This window comes from Notolepis coatsorum (genome assembly GCF_963971535.1).
Source record: "Notolepis coatsorum genome assembly, chromosome: 6".
Taxonomy (NCBI): domain Eukaryota; kingdom Metazoa; phylum Chordata; class Actinopteri; order Aulopiformes; family Paralepididae; genus Notolepis; species Notolepis coatsorum.
This window is the reverse complement of record NC_140170.1, coordinates 167,725,128-167,744,992: the sequence shown is the minus strand read 5'-3', so window position 1 is coordinate 167,744,992 and position 19,865 is coordinate 167,725,128. Positions and strand designations below refer to the sequence as shown.

The following is a 19,865-nucleotide window of genomic DNA, read 5'->3' as shown; positions in this document are numbered from 1 at the left end:
AAACCAACACAAACACGACGCCCACCGTCTCCACCCACGCATTTAAACACAGAGACACACACTAACATCTGCTCACACATCCACACAGGCCCCCAGGTAACAACACAATAGCAAGCGCACACACATGCACAGAACACAATTAAGATATAATGCACAATTACATACCACCGTTTGAATGCAAATGCACTTTAACACACACACACACACACACACACACACACACACACACACACACACACACACACACACACACACACGTGCACACACACACACACACACACACCTACACACACGAACATGAACATGAATACATAATGCCCACCCACTCACACATTCACCACTCAAAAGTAATTACCACCCACAGTTGCATAACAAAACACACAAAGATCCTAGCACGAACATGCATGTTCTCTCTCTCTCACACACACACACAAACACACACACACACACACACACACACACAACACACACACACACACACACACACACACACACACACACACACACACACACACACACACACACACACACACACACACACACACACACACACACACACACACACAAGCATAATGGATCCCAGGCATGTAGAGAATACAAATGAGCGAGGGGGTCCTATAGAAATCCTTAACGCAGAGGCCGCCGCATGCTTGTATACTCATTCATACACAGACGTGTCCGTTTCAACCAGAGAGACCTCTAGAATGACTCGGTGAATGTGTGTGTGTGTGTGTATATATATATATATATGTGTGTGTGTGCGTTTCTATGTGCTCACATGCATCTGTTCCTCTTGGCGGTCGTCGATGTTTAAAGGGAGAGGATGAAAAAGACGGATGTTTGATAATCTCCTTCCTCGTCTCCCGGCTGCCCTTGGCTTGAACCTTGTTCACGCTCTGTCCTGTGTGTGTGTGTGTGTGTGTGTGTGTGTGTGTGTGTGTGTGTGTGTGTGTGTGTGTGTGTGTGTGTGTGTGTGTGTGTGCTTGTGTGTGTGTGCATGTGTACGTCTATGGAAGTGTGTGTGTATATGCTTGTGTGTGTATATGTGTACGGAAGCATGTACGTATATGGTTGTGTGAGAGTGTGTGTTGTTGTACGAGGAGTAAATTCTTGTGCTTTGCGTGGCCTCTTGGCAGGACTCTCACTCTTTTCTCCCGCTCTCTCTCTCTCTCTCTCTCTCTCTCTCTCTCTCTCTCTCTCTCTCTCTCTCTCTCTCTCTCTCTCTCTCTCTCTCTCTCTCTCTCTGGCACCATGTTAGTGCTCTCCTGACTGGGGTCCAGAGCAGCAGTTGAAGGGCACAACATGTTTACCTGCTTCCACCATGATTACATATTTGTGCCCGTCAGCGTTGCCACAGTCCTACAGTGTTACATCTGTACCCACACACACACACCCACACACACACACCCACACACACACACACACACACACACACACACACACACACACACACACACACACACACACACACACACACACACACACACACACACACACACACACACACACACACACACCTACACACACCTACACACACACACACACACACACACACACACACACCTACACACACACACCTACACACACACACACACACACACACACACACACACACACACACGCACCTACACACACACACCTACACACACACACACACACACACACACACACACACACACACACACACACACACACACACACACACACACACACACACACACACACACACACACACACACACGTTGAGCCAGAGTGACTCTATGGCTTTAAAGGGCCACTTTGCCAATTTTCAACCTCAACTCTTTCACTAACACACTATAGACGGTTGACCTTCTGTAGTGTGGTAGTGAAAGGGTTAACCTTCTGTAGTCTGGTGGTAGTGAAAGGGTTAACCTTCTGTAGTGTGGTAGTGAAAGGGTTAACATGATGTAGTGTGGTAGTGAAAGGGTTAAAGAGGCACTATTTATCTCGCACGTAATCTCACACACATATCCAAAAACGGTTTGGCCCACATTTAGTTTGACAGCCGTTGAGAGTAAACCATTTTGAGTGACGTCGTCCCGGCCGTTGAGTCCTGGCGTTGTGTTAATCACAGCATCGTGAAACGATGGAGATGGGAAAAATAGCAATACCTTGTCTTATAGGGACTGCTGCTACCTTTAGTACCTTATTTCATTGAGCTGTAATTAACACAACGCCAGGACATCACTGGTGGCTATATTCAATCTAATTTACTCTCAATAACTTGTCGAACTAAATGAATGGACGTGTGTGTCAGCTAGGGCTGTCTTAAATACTTCGAAGCTTCGAAGCTTCGTTCGATGGCACAAGCTTCGAACATAAAAAAAAAATCGAAGTAAAATAAAAATAAAAAATCAAATTTTTTTACTTCTATTTGTGTGTGCGTGCATGGGGCCATTGGGTGGGGCCGGGGGACAAATGCACTGGAGGAAAGTAACCCAGCTCAGCACTGCCCAAATTATATCATCACTATTGCCTGTTTGAAGGATATCATCCTCAAACACATATACACCTACATGCCTTGTAGAATTCCACACATAAGAAAGAAAGATACTGGGATGAATAAACAAAATAGGAAATAAAATGTAGAAATGCATGCAATACATAAATAAATATGAATCTCCATATATGAAATAGAACATTTAGATAAGGTGCTACTGAGTGAGTTCTTTGTTTTTTTGTGGAAGTAGCCCTTCTTAAAAATGCATGAACATTCACTGATAATTGGTCTGTAGTGGAGTCTACAAGGTCTACATTGCCGGACCATGTAGAATCCGGACCTTGTAGACTGACATAATTCTGTGCATAGTTTAGTCTACACAGGCCATATTTCAAATAATCAAAATCTTACTTCATTCATCTTAAACATTCTTGATTTGGGGGATTGGTAGTTCCCATGAAATCTGAAGTTCAAACGACAACAGCGATCCACCTTGAATTAAAGTACACAGCCGAGTGAAACCTTGTTGGCTGCGTCACAGTCACGAAAGGGGCTACTTAATTCATTAATCCAATCCACTTTATTTATAGAGCACATTTAAAAACAACAAAGTTTACCAAAGTGCTGTACAAGTCCCACAACATAAGATTAAAAAAAAATCGAAGCTTCGAATTAAAATCGAAGCTCGGCCCCGAAGCTTCGATTGCCAAAAAAAGCTTCGAAGGTCAGCCCCAGTGTCAGCATTTACTTTCGTGAAGTGCCCCTTTAATCCTACCGTTTCCCGATGGCGGTCAAGCTCTCTCAAGACACGAAACATATCTATACGTTTTTTTGTCCGATCAACACACGTCCTCCAGAATTCTCCTTTTAATGACCCCCCCTCTCTCCCAGGTGTAAGCATGGAGCCTAAAAACACCAGCCTCTCCTCTGCCCCCCCCCCCCCCCCCCCCGCTCCTTATCGCAGAGGAGACCTTCGACTGGATGTGTTTCTACGTCATGATGTGAAATATGTTGATGATAAATCCCAGTGTGTTCTGCTGTTATTGTGACCTCAACAGACGCAGCATGAAGCGCAAGGCCAGCTTCACCTGTCCCTTCAACGGCAGTTGCACCATCACCAAGGACAACCGGCGCCACTGCCAGGCGTGCCGGCTGAAGCGCTGCGTGGACATCGGCATGATGAAAGAGTGTGAGTGGGGCAGATAACCCGGAGGCCCTTTTCTTCCTCTCTTTTTTTCTAGCTGTAGTAATTGAGGGTAAAGTTTTTATTTATTTGTTTTGTTCCAGGTCTGCCTTTTAGTCCCACTTCAAAAAATGTAAATAAAAAACGCTAAATTATGACAGAAACGGTTACATGTGCAACCTGTTATTTTCCAAGTGCGAGTTCACGTTGGACTATCCCAACTATTTTATTGTAAGAGTATGTTTTGACATATTACTGTTTGATGAACATTGTTACTCAGCTGAAAGAGTTGTACCCTTCCTGCAAGTCGCTTTGGATAATTATGTAATATTAAGACAAGATAAGATATTCCTTTATTGATCCCCTTGGGGAAATTCAGGCATCATAGCAGGGGGGGGGGAGGGGCATATTTTCAATGACACAGAGGGTACGTGATGGCATTGTAAAATACAAAACAATTCAATCGTTTAACACTTTCACTGCCACACACGAGATATCTCGGGTTTCCGATCGTTATGTTGAAAGCCACTCACGAGATTTCTCTGATATTTTTTTATTTTTTTTTAAATCATATTGCATCACGCGAGCCTACCCGAGTATACCCGAGCGCCGCCGGCGATCATATGTGGAAAAAAGCGCCCCCTATCGTCTCCCAGATGACATAAGGTATTTTGGAATGGACTCAATGAAAATGGATGGGGAAAAAAATCCGGTACTCCACATTTTCCAGTCCACTGATCCAGCCGGGGTTACCACAGTTCATTCTGGAGCCTCTCAGCCCCGCGGAATCATGTGTACTACTGTATCACGTTGGATCCATACACTTATCGATTTTTTCGAATGGTGATCAGGAATTGGAATATACCAGTTGGATACCATCTGATGTCAGGTAAGGAATCTATGTTATCAGTGTTAGGATAATCAGACACATTTTGATGAAGATATAGGCTGTTTTGTGAAATGGGCTCTTTCGGTTTCACTGTAAAAGTCCAAGAGGAAATGAACACGGCGATTATCCGTGCGCGGCTCGAATGTGCTTGCGTGCACGTATAATATTGATCATCTAGCGTTTATTTGAAAACGATTCATAAATAGGCCGACAAATATCAACGTTCTGGAATATTCCAGTAAAAGACGATTATCATAGAATGGTCTGGAATGAACTGTTTTTTACCTCAAAACGGGTGCTTTTCAAAATGCTCAAACGGAAATGAAGCGATAAAAAACCAATCTGCCTTGACAGCACTGACTGGAAAAGTATTCTTTGATAAGCGACGGGCAGATTAGACACATAGCCATAATTTAAAACATAGATTAGGCGATATTAACGTTAACATTGAAGTGGACCGTGGCATCAAGGGGGTAAAAAGGAAAACCCGGCGTGGCACTCAAAGTGTTAAAATAAACCTTGCAGTCGTGCAATCAAGAACATATCAGTATAGTAGCAAATAATCTATAATAGTCTATAATCACCTTCCCCCTCCCTGACTGCAGTAGTAGTCTATATATAAAAACACATGTTCAGTTATCCACAGTCAAGAAAACAATGCGCAAAGGCAGGCATTAAAGCGTTCCGTCTTCAGATGGATTTCCGTCAATTTGATTCGGAGTCGTGACGGATTAATATGATTTGTAGACGGAACAACATAAGCACCCGCCAAACGCCAATGGCGGGCAGGTTTTAGGTTTGGCGAGTGACATTTGCGAGGTCTGAGAGGTCTGTCCGCCACATGGCGGGTAACAAAATAGTCATGTAAAATAATTAAAACTGCAGTGTGTTTTGGTCTTACGACAGCCTTGCACTGTTTTTGCAGCCCCAATCTCTCCTTGTTTACCGACGTCACATCCACCACCTGCTTATGTACCTGCTTGCACTGTAACGTTACGCACTCCTGCTATACCGATTAGCTAACGTTAGCTTAATAGCGTTAAATGGAAGGAGTAAGCACATCGTCTCATACTGGTTTCATAATACAACGTTTCCGAATGGACGTTTGGATTAAACAAAGTATGCAGTGATGCTTTCCCAGCGGAACACAAGCTGCTTAACATTACAGGTATGTGTCATGCACGTTAACGCAGCTAACGTTAAGGTAGCAGGAGCCGGCCTGTCGACCAACAAAGTTTCAACAAATGTATTCACAAAATGGATTATCATTCAAACGTTATTGAAGCCTCCCGTGACCAGTAAGTAGGTACTACTACTACTCAACCTTTTGGCCAAACCTTGTTGGCGTGCATCACAGTCACGAAAGGGGCTATGAAAATGGGGGACCCTGATGTAAACAAGACGAAAGTCTTTCTCTTGTCTGCATCCCCTTAACAATTGTGTGTATTGAGCCGTACTGTATTGTACCCATTATGCAATCTGTTAAATAAAGTGTTCATTCAATCGCTATGTGCCTAAAGTCAAGACTCTATAGTACTGAACTAGAAAAAACCTGCGAGTAAGTCAAGTATGCTGGAGTGAGGCGCAGACGGAAGTGGCCATAAAATACCAGAGGGAGGTGAATGAATGAAAACTTTATTTACCAGATTGCAGAATGGGTACAATACAGTACGGCTCAATACACACAATTGTTAAGGGGATGCAGACCAGAGAAAGACGTTTGTCTTGTTTATTTCAGGGTACCCCATTTTCAATTCAGTGACATTTATGACATACACAACATACATGACATCATGGCATTTATGGCATAGGGGACATACATGACATACAGGTATATAGTACTGTTACATTTGTGACATATACGATATGCAAATATACAGTACTGTTACCCATAGATCCTAACAGAGAATATATACATATGATGTGGAGGAGACTGTACATTAGGAGACTGTACACAAAGTGACGTCAGACTACATCTCCCTATTTAGGAGCAAATTGTTTGCATGATTAAAAACGATGGTTCAAACATAACCCTGGCGAATGTTCGAATCCCAAAAACAGGCTTGGGGACAGCTCTAACTGGAGCTGAGTTGAATGTGTTAAAATAGACATAAAAAAGTGAAGGATTGGACTTTGTGAGCTAACTAATACAATGTTATTTTTTTACAATCATTTACATAACATCTTAAGAAATTACTAATGTGTATGGGAACTGACAAAAAAAGGTAATGGTAAAGGTAACGCTTAAAATGGTAACTATACACAATACACAATACACTATACACAATACACAATACTGAATTTTAACTATAGACAATACATAATTTTAACTATACACAATACTGAAAAGTTACAGTATGTATATTTGTTTATTTGTATGACAAAGTCAGTCAACCCTTGCAATCAGTTTCATTTAATGAATTGAAAACAGCATTGATATTACGTAAAAGCAAACTGGCAATAGAAAAGATGTTTAAAATTATCTAGTTCCCTTAAAATGCTAACGCTATTAAATAAAAATATATAGTGGAGGTTAAAATAAGAATATGACTTGGCCTGAAAAAAAGTTCAGTCAGGAGATATTTTTTTGCTTTAATCCCTGTATAAAGGGATTATTAGCCTTCCAGGTCAGTATCTATAAAGGGATTATTAGCCTTCCAGGTCAGTATGTAGAAAGAGATATATTAGCCTAGAGAGAGAGAGAAGAGAGAGAGGGGGAGGAAAGAGAAGAGTGTGAGAGAGATATATAGAGAGGGAGAGAGATAGTGGGGGAGAGAGAGGGGGGGGAGAGAGAGTGAGAGAGAAGAGAAAAACAATTAACTTTTTTAACAGTTTTTGCTAAATGAACTGTAAATCTTATCCAAAGCCCTTTACAACTTATGCCACACATTCACTCATTCACTCACACACCGACCGTGGAGGCAACCATGTAAGGTGCCAAACTGCTCATCGGGAGCAATTATGGTGTCTTAAAAAGTGTCTTGCTCAAGGACAACATGCTGCTGGTAGGGAGCTGGATTAGAACCTGGAACTTTCTGATTTACCAGACGACTGCTCTACCACCTGAGCCATTGTCACCCCATTTCTCTTCACAGTTATCGTTCTTACATGAAGAATGAACTAGCTAAGCAGATGTGTCCATGTAGATGTATTATTTATTCAGCTAGGGAATATCTACACCAGCTAGCATCTTCTTGCCATGAAGTTCAGCAACCAGATATAGAACTACAATGGCAGAAGTGGGCGGGTCAGAATAAGGTAGATAGTATGGATGGACGTAGATTTTCCAATATTCAAATAGTCGGTTCAATTATTTAAAAAAAAATCTATTCGTTTAGCGTTTTTACCGGCACCTACACTGTCTAGTTTATTGAGAGGGGAACCTATTAACTGTTACACCACTGAACTGTGTGCTGGGTACAGGTAGCTAGCTAGCTAGGTAGCATAACAGTGTTAAGAGCTGGCAGAACAGAAAAGAAGAGAGACTAGATTTTCGATTAGTAATGGAAAAGTTTGCGGTGACTATCGAGTAGTAATTCTGTGAGTTTCGCCCATCCCTAGTACATAGCTGATTATTTGAAAAAGCTAAATAAGGGGAGAGGAGGGACAAGACATGAATAACAAGAGGGAGGCGGAGCCAGCGAAGGGCACAAGTGCTGCAGAGGAGGAGAGAGCAGCCATGTTTTCACTCCTGTTGAGTCACTGAACATGTGACTCTAATCCTGGCTCTTGCCTCATCCCAATCCTGCTTAAAATGTCTCTTCTCCTGTCCATATAATAATAATAATAATAAACTTTATTTGTATAGCAGCTCAAACTGCTTCACGGCAGTAAAAAAATACGGGCATAAAATGAGCACAAAATTGGCAGATCAAGAGCAATGCATAAAGTGAAGACATACAATTAGGCATAAAATAAGCATAACATTAGCATAAAATAGACGGCAGCAAAATGGACAAAGTCAAGAAATTGGCATACGCATATAAAATGGACATGTCAATCTAGTATTTTAGATGTTTACACAATATGGTTGATAAGAAAAGGGGTAAAAAAAACAAAGTGCTTAAAATAGAATAGACAGAGTAAAATAATGCAATAGTGCAGTGCAATAAAATAGTTGTCATCTGACTTGCTTGACTTAATCCTCTTTACCCCATTGGGGGCCACCAGTTGTCATCGACAATACAACAATCACAGTCTAGGTGCAATGATAGTGTATTAAAAGGCTACGGTGAAGAGGTAAGTTTGTAGCTTATTTAGCTTTTAGCTCACATTGTTATTGTTATTATTATTATTATTATTATTATTATTATTATTATTATTATTATTATTATTATTATTATTATTATTATTATTATTATTATTATTATTATTATTATTATTATTATTATTATTATGTCAAAACAAACATGTTGCTTATATGCAACAAATGCAAACCATGGACCTGTGAGTCTCCCGTTCAGACGTCCTCCACAGTGAGTGTTGATTTAGAAAGCAACAATCCATGGCAGGCAACTCTTAAGCTTGAAAAGGCGTGCAATGTTGTAAATACCACGCAGCAACTAGGGATGTCCGATATTATCAGCCGATATTGGCATACAAATGTGATATCGGAAAATATCGGTATCGGTTTAAAAAAAAAAAAAAAAAATCTATAACCTTTATTTACCCAGGCAAGCAAGTAAGAACAAATCCAGATTTTATTTATTGTCAAAAGTATGCATAATGTTGTGTTAATTCCACAACAAGAGATATGTAATGTTAATTACCTGAAATTATTTCGTTTTTGGGGGGGTTGATATCGGTATCGGAAATTAAGAGTTGGACAATATCGGTATATCGGTATCGGTAAAAAAGCCAATATGGAGCATTCCTAGCAGCAACAAAAAGAAAGTGCTACCGAATGAGAAAGTTGCTGTTCGGGCTGGTAGCAGGTATACCAACATGAAGGTATACCGTCATAGATCCATGCAAAGGTATGTGTTTACTTTTTACTATACCGTCGTGCACAGGACTTTAGAATCTAAAAAATGTTTCATCTAAAAAATGTTTGGACCCTATGGTGTTCTTGTTCTGTTCTTGACTTATTGTTATGTTGTCTTCTTGACTTGTTTAAAGAAGACCTGTACGGCCCATGGGGACATTAACGTGTGTTGTCGGGCCCTATAAATAAATTTGATTTGATTTGATTTGAGAAAGGCAGGTGCCCGAAAGGAGAAAAGGGCATCAATTATTAAATGCAATGCGAGCGCGCATAGCGCGCAAGCCCGATTTTTGGGGTTAATACAAGTCTATGGTACATTCAGTTTCACCGATAGATGTCACCAAAACTACATAGTGTCCCTTTAATAACACAATATGCGCTCCAGACCAACAGCTGCGGGCGGCATGCCGAAATTAACACGCTGTGTTGACGAGAGCTAGAGAGAGAGAGAGAGAGAGAGAGAGACCGCATTAACGTTAGGTTATGACTATAACCAAGTTCTGTTAGTATAGTGACGCTCGGCGTCACTCTCTGCACTGTCCTCGCACACGTGCACGCGCACTGAATAAAGACCACAATGTACCTTTAATCCCAATATTTGTCTGACCACACCCCTATCAGCTTACCCATATAAGCAGGGGTGGGGCCACCCACTCGCCTCCTTCCCAAGCTTTCACCACAAGGCGAGATCAAGGGCTGCAGCGGCGTCGGACGCCGAGCGTCACTATACTAACAGAACTTGGTTATAGTCATAACCTAACGTTCTGCATCGTATAGCTCTCGCTCGGCGTCACTCTCTGCACAAGGGAGGCCGAGCGAGAGCCATCGGCCGACAAATACACCCCGCTGAAAGCCCCCCACAACCATCAGAACAGGGAGGGCCGAGCCCCCCCGACCCACCCTAATGGAGGGCACCCCCCCTATTGGGGGCTTCACGGGAGGGCGACGGACCCGACCCTGCGAAGAGGCACTCAAGCAACTCAACGCACAGGGTGAGCAGACCGTGGCTTGACCCCACGACTACACACACGCACAACCCGCATGCCACCCGGGAACGGAGGGAACAACCTCGTTACTGCCCCCAGAATCACGGGGTCAAGGGCAAACCCAACCCCGTGGCAAGGCCGTAGCAGCGGAGCGCGAAGGAAGACCCAGACCCACCAAAGGGACTGGACCCCCTGGAACGGGAGCCCGGAGAAGTCCATGATGCCAGCATCAAGACCCCACCAGGTGGGCACTTAGTGACCCCGCCCCCCACATCGCCAGCGTATTCGGACAAAGGCCCCTCAGCCGAGCGGGCCCTGTCCCCCCAATAGTACACCGCCTGGCACACTGACCCTGCAGAACAGGCAGTCAGCATGGCCGTAAGCACACAAAAAAGGTTAACCAACGGAAGCAGGCAGCGCACCGGGGAAAAACCAGGCAACAGGCTGTTAACCCTAGCCTGGAGACTGCGGACGAGACAGGCGCCAGAGGGGACAGCTGAACACAGCCGCCCCGGCGGAAGGGGCGTAAGCTGGCGTTGTTGCATGACCAAGCCTCCATTTAAAAAGCCCCCACCCAGAGGGTTGAGGCAGAGAAGGCTGACACGATTGGCAGACGTCATGAACGTGCAGGGGCACCCTCAACCGGTGAACCCGGGAGTTGACACTGCTCCAACACACCAGGGAATCAACCACCTTGGTGTTACCCAATGCGGTGGTTGTTCCTATAACCCCTCAAGAAAAAAACTCCAAAACACACCTGCGGGTATACACCGGCTATACCGCAGTACAAGTGTTTCAGTTTTCAAAAAAGGGTTAACCCAGGCCTACGGGTCGACAAAACATGACTTCGGACCGGGCCCGGCGATACGGGAAGCACAGGGTCACCAGAGGAGGTCAAAGACCACCCCAACAGGCCCCTCTTCGCCATGCGTGAGAGAGGAGCGAAAAAGAATGGAGAACCAGCCCCAAGCACACCGTACTTGGTATTCCCAGGCGGTCTCCCAACCAAGTACTAACCAGGACAAACCTGTGTAGCGGCCGAGATCTGACGAGATCGAGCGTGTACAGGTTGGCATGGCCGTAAGCCATTACGACAGTGCTGAGTAAAAAATTTACCCAACCAGGGTCTCCATAGCGCTTAACCCTGTGACACCCGGACCGACCTGGCATTTTTCCCCCTGAAAAAAGCCCAAGTCCCTCAGGGTACCAGAACAGCAGATCTGCATCCCCGGCGGACAACGGGTTCAACTGATCCGGACCAGCGTGACCAGAACCAGTCCCGTGCCCTAACCACGCCGACATGCCTACTCCAGGAGAAGGGGCAGATATGCGTGTTGATCTTAAACATGAAAAGAAGGCGCCACCCAGACGTTCGGGCGAACCGCGCCCGGTGGCCCACCCCCAGGGCGTGAGACCCCTCTACATATGTTCAGATCCATTCCGTCATCATCCCCCAGATATGAACGCACACGCCCAATATTCCAGGCCGTGGGACCAGGAAACTCCCTCCCCCCCTCACCCTGTAACGTGCCGAACCGCAACGTGACAGGAACCTTGAAGGACAGGTGGGTTTACCCCTGACCAACAGAAAAAAGGGGAGGAAAAGTTACCAGTTCACCCCTTTACGACCCCACACCCATGATACGATGTAATGACAAAAAGAGAGTATGACACAGTCATAGTCAGCTCTATGAAACGTCTGACAGCTTCACACAGCGCATGAGCTAACCTGCTATCTGATTTTTACTAAGGAAAAAACACAGAATAGAGAGGGCTCTCCAAGAGCCCCGGTACCAAACTTACACATGTGCTTCTGTGGCCAGTCCAACCCAGTTGTAGGTCACATGACACACACAATCCATCATCACCTACAAAAAATGGCAAAAACATTCTACAGAGGAACGCCGTTTTTCATAATGAGAGAATACATAATTCTCGATTAGTATCGGCCACAGGCCTAGCTAAGCACACACGAAAGCGACCAAACAATTTTTTCTTTTAGGAAAATAAAGTTTCTCCAGCAGTTTTAGCACAACCTCAGCAATCAAGCTAAGGGTTACATCGTATCCCTACCACACAGTGACACAATGTAGTGCAACAACATGTCTGAAAGGAGGATGAAGAAGTCCCCAGGGAACCGGGGGGAAACACAATCCTCCTACTTTACCCTTAATACGGCCAGTTAAAACAGGAAAACCTGTTAATATGTGAACACACTGTTCATTGTCATTACAGGCTGAGAAAATAATCATTCTTTACTCATTTGTCACTAAGCATAGCTTTATAGGTTAGTTAACCCCCTTAGTTGTGAGTACACGGTACATATAAACACACATGATGTTTCTCAACACAACAAACCAGATCATTTTCACATCTGTAACAACAACCCGATTTGCATGGAGAAGCTAAATACCAGTGACAAGACAATTCACACATAACTTGCGTCGTATCCTAAATGTAGTGCAGCAACATTCGTTTTGGAAAACATCGTTATTTACAAAACATTTAGAAGGGAAATCCAGAAGAAGTGTACAAGGTCTGGCCAAACCTTGCCTACCCGGAGCGTAGATCAACGAAGTGCAGTCTCAAGGCACCGTAGTAAACACAGCCGTTCTGTGTTGCCGACCCGGCCAGCGTCGCCGCTCCAACCCGTCGCTACGGTCCCCTTTGTTGACGCAGTCCTTGCCGTCCTGGCTCAGGGCAGGGTCGACGAACATCCTCTGTCAAAGATGACGTCGTAGTCAAGAGTGTTTAAAACATGTTATAATCAAAGCACGTTCAACAGAGTAGCATTAAGCTAACGGCCGCTCCAACCGTCGGTCGCTACCGCCCCTGCCCGCGAGACGCCGAGCGAACGGCGCACGCGACCAGAGGGGAGCTTCGAATCCCCCCCGCCTCTCCCCGTGAGGGAGAGGAGAGTTGAGAACCGCGGCGGCGCGCGAGGGGCCGGAGCCACCCCGCGCTGGGCCTCGGCCGATAGCAGCAAGCTAACGTTTCCTAGCCTAGCCAGGTAGGCCACCTAGTGATCACAGCAGGCTAGCGCCGCAGCTAACAGCTGACTGGCTAACAGTAGGCCACCACTAGCACGTAAGCTAAGCAGCGACAGCAGCAAGCTAACGTTTCCTAGCCTAGCCAGGTAGGCCACCTAGTGATCACAGCAGGCTAGCGCCGCAGCTAACAGCTGACTGGCTAACAGTAGGCCACCACTAGCACGTAAGCTAAGCAGCGACAGCAGCAAGCTAACGTTTCCTAGCCTAGCCAGGTAGGCCACCTAGTGATCACAGCAGGCTAGCGCCGCAGCTAACAGCTGACTGGCTAACAGTAGGCCACCACTAGCACGTAAGCTAAGCAGCTATCACCTGAACTTGTACACAATGATATAACACTCAACCCAGACAGGCCGCCGTTCTGAAACCCTCCTCACTTTTTAAGAGAAAAGAGAAACAAGATGTCAACACAGTTTTACAACGGTGATTTTACCAACACCCGACGGAGCCAGCACAATACCCAACTGGCCTGTGTAGCTGACTTTGAACACAGATCTTCCGCTAATGAACATCTATGCCCATATCTCCTCGTGAGGGAATACTCTCATTTGGATATGAAAGATGGGGCCTAACACGGTGACAGAGAGACATCCACTCGTCCAGAAAACACAGGGATCACCAGTGTTAATGGTCGTGGCCCACTAGTTAAACTATAATGGGCTTCAGACCAAGGTCTTCTGTCGCCTAGGAGGCTGAACAAAGGACCCTAGTCTGGGGCCGGTTTTCATAAACATTGTCAACTAGCCCCCATAGCACTAACAGACAAGTGGAGCTTGCCAGCAAAACATAACTCACCAAACCTGGAACCCACCGCTTCTCACAACAGCGGCGCGTCCTACAGCCCAGCTGTGTCTTTACCGCAACCAGCACACAGCAAGGACTGCAGTTGGAAAGGCATGTAGCGGCGCGAACTCCCAATACGAAATCCGGTGGAGGATTTTTAGAATGATCATCATCTTCCAGACACTCCAGTACGAAGACAATATCGCCGTATTTTCTCAAATAGTGAGAGAGAAAATAAAGATATGATGTCAACGTATCCTTGTTTTCCAACTCTTCTCCTACCATCACATCACTTCAAGTGGGGATCTACCGAGGCACTTCCTTGTGGTGAAAGCGAGAAGGAGGCGAGTGGGTGGCCCCACCCCTGCTTATATGGGTAAGCTGATAGGGGTGTGGTCAGACAAATATTGGGATTAAAGGTACATTGTGGTCTTTATTCAGTGCGCGTGCACGTGTGCGAGGACAGTGCAGAGAGTGACGCCGAGCGAGAGCTATACGATACAGAACTACCTTGTTTAGTTGAAACGTGGTCCAGGTCAGGAGGGCTTGAAGAAGTATTATGTCCACTGTCCCACAGTCACAGACTGTTGTCTTGATGTATATCCACTGTCCAGACTGCATCCAGCCAAATAGCTTATTGTTAGCACTGTAGCTTTGTTGTTGTCAGCACACACATAGATATATATATCTATGAGCACACAGGACATTCAGGAAGTCAAAAACTAATAGCGCTTGCCGATTGGTGCTAAGAACAGCAGGGCGGGTGCCAGCGGTGTGACGTAATTGGCAGACTCGACTGTCAATCAAAATTATTCTGTTTTCTGTCAGAACGAATCCAGGCTGGAAGGACCTATTATTTACGAGAGGGGTGGCATTTCTCTCTCTTTCTTTACCTAATATTTAGATTCTATCGTGACATCTTTCATTTGGAAGGGCAGGGCAGTATATCTATATGTGCAACAGTAAAAAAATAAATAAAAAGAGGGTGGCATAAAAAGGGCACTTTCTAATGAAAAATGAAAAAGGCAGGTGCCCGGGCACCCCTTCACCCCTATGTGTGCACGTGCCTGCCGTCATCCACAATATACGGTATATGAAATATATGAAATGGATCTTGACCATTGTAGTACAAGATAAAGACATTGCAAATATGTCATCACAATGTAATTTGTACTCGAAAACTATACCGTCGCATTCCGTTATCATACTGTCAAAACGAAGGAAAATATTGTGATATGATATATTGGTCATATTATTACCCAGCCCTATTTGGTGTCACCAGCGGGACAAAGTACATTTTGAACCCTGTCATGTTTCCCTGTGCTGCGTTTTGACACTAAAATATTTCAAAAGCACTAATCCCTAATCATTGGGCCTCTGCTTGTTTGTCTCCGGGGGACTTCAGTTGAATTAATAGGATTCATTTCACACATTACCCAGCAGCCATAACTCTTCCTGCTGCCAGGGGCCCCTCCGCTGCTCCCTCTATAAATATTATATAACATCTGGGGCCGTGGGGTCAGGCAGCGTTCGGTCTTTGCCCCCGTTAAAGCGCCTCTCGGAGGCTCCTCCGGCCGTGTGTGTGTACAGTAAGTAAGGCTCCTATCTGAAGTTTAAACACCTGCTGTTATGTACAGTCTGCTCCCGGGCGCCCCTCCCTCCTGCTCGCCGTGGACTTTCTCTTTTGTTTGTTTTTTCGCCGCCTGTAAATAGCGTCGGTAAAGGTTTCTTTCTTGGGTTCTGCCGAAACCCGGATATTGTCCGTTTTGGGGGCCTCTTTGAAGCGAAACCCCCCCCCCGCGCTCCCCGCTCGCCCCTGATATTGTTCCCAGAGTTTCTCTGTGGATTCCAGGAGAGTGACGACACGGACGCTTGGATTCACTGTACGTGAACCGGAGCCAGCAGAATGCACTTATACTGAGGAGAACAGCAGCACGCCGGAGAGACGGAGCGCTCTCGCTCTCTCTCTCTCTCTCTCTCTCTCTCTCTCTCTCTCTCTCTCTCTCTCTCCCCCCCCTCTCTCTCTCTCTCTCCCCCCCCCTCTCTCTCTCTTCCTCTCTCTCCCTCTCTCCCTCTCTCTCTCTCTCTCTCTCTCTCTCTCTCTCTCTCTCTCTCTCTCTCTCTCTCTCTCTCTCTGTCTCTCTTCCTCTCTCGCTCTCTCTTGCTCTCTCTCTCTCTCTCTCTCTCTCTCTCTCTCTCTCTCTCTCTCTCTTTCTCTCTGTGAGCTAATTCAGTGGCTAGAACAACAAGGAGGGAACAGCAGAGACAATGCGTTCTGTTGTCCAGAGCCAGCAGGGGGCTCCATATGGACCCCCGCCCCTTCCTCTCGACAACAACAAGTCCCTATCTCTCTCTTCTCTCTCTCTCTCTCTCTCTCTCTCTCTCTCTCTCTCTCTCTCTCTCTCTATCTATCTATCTATCTATCTATCTATCTATCTATCTATCTATCTATCTATCTATCTTCTCTCTCTCTCTCTCTCTCTCTCTCTCTCTCTCTCTCCCCTTTAGCGTGTTGGAACACACACACACACACACACACACACACACACACACACACACACACACACACACACAGATGGACACAAGCTCAGTGAAAAGCTTGCAAACGCTGGTCGTCTAACATCATTGTATCCGTTTCCCCCGGACTATTTAGTGACCGATCTCGGCTCAGATGGGCAGTGTCTCCAGCGTGGTGTTGATTCCTGCTCTAAGAGCGTTAAAAGACTCTTAAAGAGCCATGGCTGACCCCCATGATGCTTCAAATCTTCGATCGCTGCCGTCGTAATCGATGCCAGGATCAGGATTCCGATGCTTTTGACCATTCCTAAAATAGGCCTATATCAGCCTATAAAATATAGCTTATAGAAATAATAATCCAATGGTAATTCTGAAAGTCGGTCCTTCTCAGACGAGTGCTTTTAGTCGTGAGAACATTCGGAAAACGAATCTACCGCTTAGCTCTCATTTACATGACACATTGAAACTTTGCTTTGATTATTGGCTGATTTAATTTAATTTAATTACATTTTTATTTATTCGTACATGGAATTGTTACAGTCCAACAGTGTCTGCAGTACATATAGTTAACTTAATATGATCCACTAAATTCCATGGCCGAAAGGAACAGGAAGAAGAAAACTCTTATTGTACCTGCCCCAACATACATACATACAGTACACTGATAGACTGTGCATAGCACAATGTTTACCAAACCAAACTAATTAAATTACCGGTAACATAAATAATAAAATTTTGTGTATCAGTTTAATTGCATATTTACTGAGGTTCATTCATTTATACACACACACACATTTATCTATATGTATTTATAGTATGCTGTTCTATATCATGTATTATTCTATATTATACTTCTATATACTATACTATTATACTATATAATTGTATTATTTTAATTGTATTATACTATAACTAAATAGTATATCAATATATATTATATTATATAATATATGAGGCTATAATGAGGCTGTATGTGTATGAACCAAACATTTCACTGTAATGTACATGTACTTTATACGTGACAAATAAAAGCAACTTGAACTTGAACACTGAATCTTTGAAACGGTAACCCAGACTAACTATGTTCCCTACACTCGGTAACTCCTTGACGCATGTCAGGCACCATTCCTCCGTCGTCAGGGAACCAGACCAGCATGTTTGTTGTCTGCTCGTTCTCTACAGTCTACACTTTGATTGATGGTGTTTTGAACCAATAGCATCGTTGAGAAATACCTCACCCCTCTGTGTACGGAAGATCATATAACACTACACTGTTCCGTACAGACTGACAGCGTCAGCCGGCGACGTTCCGTGCAGTGTGAAGAATGTTTGTGTTACTCGTGAACTGTTGATTTATGTCAACCGTTTTGGATGATTATCAAATGTTTCATATCTATCATCCTCAATCTCCTGTTTCAAAGCGTTATTGAACAAAAGGCAGACCTATGTTAACAAACGATGACCACTTAATCATTTCACACAGGCCAAAACACTTGAGAAGGAGCCTATTGGGCAACGCACTGGAATCTTGATCAGACAAATGCCTTATGTGTCTTGTCCTTGGTCAGACATTAACTCATTCCCCGCCAACAACGATTATACTTGTTATTGGGCGCCATCCTTTGAATGCCAACAACGGGTATACTCGCTATTTGATCGTTTTTGAATATTCGATTCAATGTCACTGACCCGTATGTTGCCGTTAACACATTGAGTGCCACGCCCCTTCCGGGAAGTGCATCTGGCCTTTAGGGCTGACCCCTATTAGTCGAATAGTCTACTAATCGATCGAAAGGAGCCGTAGTCGACTGCCAACCTCTTAGTCGAATGCAAAAAAATATATATACCGGTATATATTATTATTATTTAATTTTTTTGTATTTTTTTATTTTAGATTTTTTTTTTATCATTCTTTCTAAAAGAGAAGAGGCCTAGAAGCGTGGCTAACGCTAATGGCACGCATAGCAGAGGCTAACTGCCTAAGAAAACAGTCACAGAGGCACTGAAAGAGGATTTCACCCATCTAATGAACACACTAGACTAGACAAATATCAAGATGTATCCATCAGTGGACCAATTGCATGCTTTTTCAGACAAGAAGCCTTCCGTCGACTCCTTCAGACATTATCATGTCTCCTCGTGTATACAATAAATGGGCCCTGGAGCGCGGCGCTCCACCCCCCCCCCCCCCCCCCCTCCTGCACCCAACGGTAAACAGCCACACACAGCACACACAGATAGCTTCAATCGCAGGAAATATCAGATCAACGCAAGATTGGATATATAGAGTCCTTACCTGATCTCTGATGTAATGAAAAAAAAATTATCCAATTATCTGATCGCCATTCCAGTTATCCACAGCGATCCTGTCTCCGACGTTATTGGGCATTGCACATGAACAGGCGGGCGGGGTCAGTTGTCCAAGCCATCCCTACAAGCGCGTGTTTTGCCAGAGTGTTTAGGACCCGCCCCCACGGCGCAGCTCGGTGGAGAAAAGAAACTACATAGTTTCTAATGGAGTGCAATAGCGGCCGAAGGCGTTAGAGGGCGGTATAAGACCGTCTGCCAGCTCAGACACAGTCAGTACAGCATGCACAAGGTGCCGCACTGAATTATGAATGGCAATAGCGAATAAAAGAAATACCGTGAGAAAAACGTAGATCTACGTTTCCAGCACTCAACCGTCGGGCGACAGAAACGTAGTTCTACGTTAACGGCACCCAAAGGGTTAAAATGCATACTGGGAAACAGAGGGTGCAGTACCGGCCAGATCCTGCCAGGTGGCAGTATCGAGAGTGCAGTAAACCCTGTACCAGACCGGGTGTTACGTTTAAACCGCTCCGGGCACAGTTTTTTAGTACAGGGAACTGGAAGCCTAGACATTCACTTGGTCGCATTGAAACGGGTCCGGGCCCCTCGATGCATGTGTTGTGCCGTATTATGTTGTGGACCAGATGGACATCAGATGGACCAGATGGCGATCAAACAATTGGAATATTCTTTTTGGATTACCCC

General features: G+C 44.8%; 1 protein-coding gene across 1 annotated transcript in view; it reads left to right on the top strand.

The window, feature by feature from the left end:
• Positions 1-19,865, top strand: part of LOC311230470 (vitamin D3 receptor B) — a gene marked incomplete at its 3' end in the record, with an annotated part of 139,522 nt that overhangs the window by 60,102 nt on the left and 59,555 nt on the right. Inside the window, exon 4 of the mRNA XM_084316762.1 lies at positions 3,520-3,650. Within this exon, the coding sequence (XP_084172888.1) occupies positions 3,520-3,650 (131 nt within the window). The remainder of the gene's footprint in view (positions 1-3,519; positions 3,651-19,865) is intronic.